At 42.4% G+C, this 4,422-nt stretch overlaps 1 protein-coding gene across 3 annotated transcripts in view; it reads left to right on the top strand.

Annotated features, from left to right (window-relative positions):
- The window catches only part of CDH13 (cadherin 13), a 985,836-nt gene that overhangs the window by 518,425 nt on the left and 462,989 nt on the right, over positions 1 to 4,422 (top strand). For all 3 annotated transcript variants that reach the window (XM_011356635.2, XM_023528555.1, XM_023528556.1), the window contains exon 5: positions 3,284 to 3,383. In XM_011356635.2, the coding sequence (XP_011354937.1) occupies positions 3,284 to 3,383 (100 nt within the window). The remainder of the gene's footprint in view (positions 1 to 3,283; positions 3,384 to 4,422) is intronic.

The raw sequence follows: 4,422 nt of genomic DNA, 5'->3' as shown, positions 1-4,422 counted from the left end.
TAGCAAACAGACCTAGCCTTTTTTCAGCAGAAGTCTCCAAATGTAGCAGTGGAAACCAGCGTTAGTTATAATGAGTGTGGATGGTGCTGTAATTTGTCTAAATCAGTGGTCCTCAAACTTGGGTGAGCATCGTAATCATCCAGGGGGCTTGTTAAAGCACACATTGCCAGGTCCTGCCCTTCTGGGTTTCTGATTTAGGAGGTCTGGTTGGGGCCTAAGAATTTGCATTTCTATCAAGCTCCCAGGTGATGTCCATCTGGTCCTGGAAAACACATCTTGAGATTATTGTTCCCAGGACAATGAGGCCCCTCACTTCCCTGTGTATTGTTCCCAGGACAATGGGGCCCCTCACTTCCCTGTGCTGATGGCCCGATAAGGCTCCTCAGAGGGCACATTACCTGGTGTGGCTATGGGCCGTACTTCAAAGTGGATACAGCTGAGGGTCAGGAGCCAGGTTCAGCAGATATGTTATAAGCCAAGTCTTTAAGAACTACGTTATTGAGAAAAAGAGAGATGTGCAGCACTAAGCAAGGGCGTTCCCAGCAGGGGCGCTCCCAGCAGGGACTTGCTCTTTCCCTGGGGAAAAAGTCATTTAAATCAAGCAGCCAGCGCTAATTAAACAGTCTTCTCTGCAAGACCCTGCTTCTGTGAGGTCAAGTAGGTCAAGCTGTCTGAGGGAGAGCAAGGAAATGACCCAGATCTGACTTTGACAGGAGGAGGAAAGTCACCCCAGGAGAATTTCTGAGTAGAATTCAGTTTTCCATGCTAAGTGGCAAGTAGAGAAATGAGAGAGTAATGATATTTGGCCCGAGAGAGCTTTCGAGACTGTTTCCCATTGTACTTCTACCAGAAGGTCTGGAGTGCTGCCCTCCCAACCCTTTCTGGGCAGGGAAGGGTTAAGAAAGGAGAACGGAGTACAGAAGCCTTCTCCTGGCAGGTCCATGGGCCATGTCTAGTAGATAGACCGGACTAGAAGTTCATTCTTGGGAAGCATGGCAGCTCCAGGGCTCTCGCAAATTTCCCATGTTCACTTCCCAGGAGATTGTCTTCTAGCTTAATAAGGACTTTTGGAGATGACCTACCTCTTGAGTTTGCTTAAGGGAGCAAGAGGAAGAGGATTTTAAACCACGTATGGCAGAAGTGGTAGGAGAGGGAGGGGAGTGACAGTAAACATGGAGGTGACAAAGAGCGGCGTTCGCTCAGCTGCCCCTTCCCACGGTAGGTGTTTTCAGAACACTCCTCAAACCAGAGAGGTTTGTGAAGAGGAAATATTTTCCCTTTTGGATTTTGTAAAATATTATGACTAAGGTGATTTTTATGCCTGGAGGTAAAGTCTTACCCATTACCAACAAGAGCATAATTTTGTCATGATTGTTACTATTTGTATTGCAATCATTAGCTACGATTTATGGAACCCCTCCTATGTGCCTGGAACTGTACTTTGCACATACTATCTCATTAAAACCCCACCAGCCTTGGGAAATAAGTGGTGTTATCCTCATTTTACAAATGAGGAAATCGAGAGCCAAAGAGGCAAAGCATCATGGCCAAGGTCGCATGGTTGATCACTGGCCAAGCTGGGACTGGGCGTATTTTTGAAAGCGGTGCTCTTCATTAAACAGATCCTGGCCTTGTGTGCCAGGCCCTAGGATCCAGTGGTGAGTCCAGTATGCTGAGGCTGTTGATCCCTTGGAGCTTCCAAGCAGCAGAAGTGGGTCTGGAGAATGGCAGTTGGATTAAATCAAGTGAAGAGCGGTGACTAATAATTCTTTTCTTCAGGAGATATCACATACCTTATTTTTAATCTTGTTTTAAATGATATTTTCTGTTAATCTTGAAATGCAAACAGAGATAGTTGGTGTTTAATCAAAACTCAGTGTATTTTAATAAAGAATATTTTTAATCAGAAGAAAACATATTGCCATATGGCACTGTATCATACTCACGACTGTGGCAGAGGAACCTGGTCATGAGGGTCGTGCTGCCTTAGGCACCACTGCCACTTGGTGGCACCCATTTGAATTGCAGGCTTGGTAGCCAAAGACATGGCTGCCACAGGAGAGAGGCTGATTCCACTAGAAGGCACATTTCTTGGGCTAGCCACCTAAACCTTCCAGGCACGGTTGACTAAGTTCCAACAGGTGCCTGTTCATTTTTAACTTGATTACAGTTGGATCGGCATCAGCTTCCTTTTTATCTGTATGTTCCTAATGTCTATTGTGCTCCTGACTTTTAAATTGTTATAATCAAATTTCTGCTTGCAAATATTGGTGATAAAGTTAAATTAAATGTAGATGACTGCGTGAGCAAACTCGAGAACCAATTTATGCACATAATAGTTCTCTCTTTAGTTGGACATCTTCAAATATCTTAAAGAAAACAAAATATAATTTGGTTCCTAATTACCTTTCACCTTACCTCTACCCAAACCATGCTAGTGACATAGTTTCTGGAATTTTCTAGGCTCTCTCTCACCTACCTGCTGCCTCTGTCCTGTTCCCTCTACCTGGAAATACCCTCTCCCATCTTTACCTTCTGAATTCATTCATCCCATGTTAAAGCCAGGCTAACAATCTGTAGGGAATTATCTTAAAGCAAATTCAGAAATGACAGTGTTGCATAGCAGTGTCTCTAGAGAAATGGAAGATGAGCTCTGAATCCCATCTTCATCTTTTTAATAGCTGCGGCCATGGCCAGCATGCTTAATCTCCATGTGTCTCAGTGGTTTAATCCATTAAATATGAATAATAATATCCTCTGCCCCCAACACTGTTGTGAGGTTTTTCAAAAATGTGTGTAAAATGCTTCCTCAGCACTGTGCCTAGTACCTGGCAGAAACAATGGGGCAGGTGGTGCTGTTAATGACCAGATATATGTAAATACCTGGAAATGTAATCAATGCTTGCCCAGTATAGGATTATTGAATACATGTTTTTCCCATCGCCTGTTTGGTCTTGGTTACAGAAAAATAGTATATCTGTTTCTTGGGATTTAAAAATATAAATGTTGACCTTGAATTTCCTGGAGTTATTTCCTTCCTCCATCCATCACTATATGTCACCCCAATGCTGGTAAGCTGCCTCAGCTATAACCTGCAAAGATTTGCATATCAGGATGAAAGGCATTAAGTAATGGTGCTATTTTTGGTGATGCTGCTTTAATCAAGTTCATCAGGCACCTTTGTGTTAGCACCTGTGATTATTGGGTTGGTCACCGACGTATGTTTGTAATGTGCTTTCTCTGTGTGCCAGAGTCTTAAATGTCACTCTGTTTCTCTGACCAGGTAGTCGACAGTGACAGACCAGAAGGGTCCAAGTTCCGGCTCACTGGAAAGGGAGTGGATCAAGAGCCTAAAGGAATTTTCAGAATCAATGAGAACACGGGTAGCGTCTCTGTGACACGGAACTTGGACAGAGAAATGTTTGCTACTTATCAAGTGAGTACCCCTCGAGTGCCCACCCTGCATGCAGAGCCGTGGCGTGCAAAGATTGTGTTCTTCCCACTGAGCTCATTATTTCTGTGCTTCATCAAACCCGGGGTTGTACAGCTTCAAGTGTGTCTCTGTGGGAGCTGAGTGGCACTGAACCCCGGCGGGACAACAGCAGGGGCTCCTGTCTCATCAGTGGAGCCCCCCAGGCCTGTGTGAGACTTTGGGTACTGGAGACTAAGGGGGGTCCTGGGGGAACTCAGAGGAGGTCAAGACCCTTAGAACAGCTTTGGCTTTCCAGAAACCAACTTGATAATCAAGAGCAGTAAAAGGTGTAAACCCTTGGACCTGATCATTTTACTTTTAGAAATCTCTCCTAAGGAAATAGGGGAAATTTAGTTAGATTTTTGTGCAATAATGTTGTAGCAGGACATGATCCTTAATGTGCAATCAATTGCTAAATATTCAGTAATAGGGTAAATTATGACATAATTTTGCATTTAAAATATTTCTGAAGAAGGTCTAGCAATATGGGAGAGAGTCCAGACAGCAAATGGAAACAAACACACAAACACGTATGGCATCCTCATAACAGATCAAGCATTTTCACATATCATAATGTGAAACATAATGGAACAAAAATCAGAGTGTTAATGGCTGGGTTCGGGTGTTACTGATTTTTTATTTTTGTTTTTATTTTTGTTTTTATTTGTTTTTGTTTTATTTTTGTTTTTATTTTTTTTCTTGTTTTATTTTTGTTTTGATTTTTTATTTTTGTTTTTATTTTTTTCTTTGCAAAGAAACATAATGGAACAAAAATCAGAGTGTTAATGGCTGGGTTCGGGTGTTACTGATTTTTTATTTTTGTTTTTATTTTTTTCCCTACAATGTACTTAAATTACTTTTATGTGGAAAATAAAAGGCTGTCTGTGAAAAGATAGTTTCAGAAGTCGATACCCATTCAGGATACAGAAACCAAAGCAGTTGCACCCAGT

Source organism: Pteropus vampyrus, unplaced genomic scaffold, assembly GCF_000151845.1.
Source record: "Pteropus vampyrus isolate Shadow unplaced genomic scaffold, Pvam_2.0 Scaffold29, whole genome shotgun sequence".
NCBI classification, from domain to species: domain Eukaryota; kingdom Metazoa; phylum Chordata; class Mammalia; order Chiroptera; family Pteropodidae; genus Pteropus; species Pteropus vampyrus.
The sequence above is the reverse complement of the archived record's forward strand: the minus strand, read 5'-3'. Positions and strand labels throughout refer to the sequence as shown.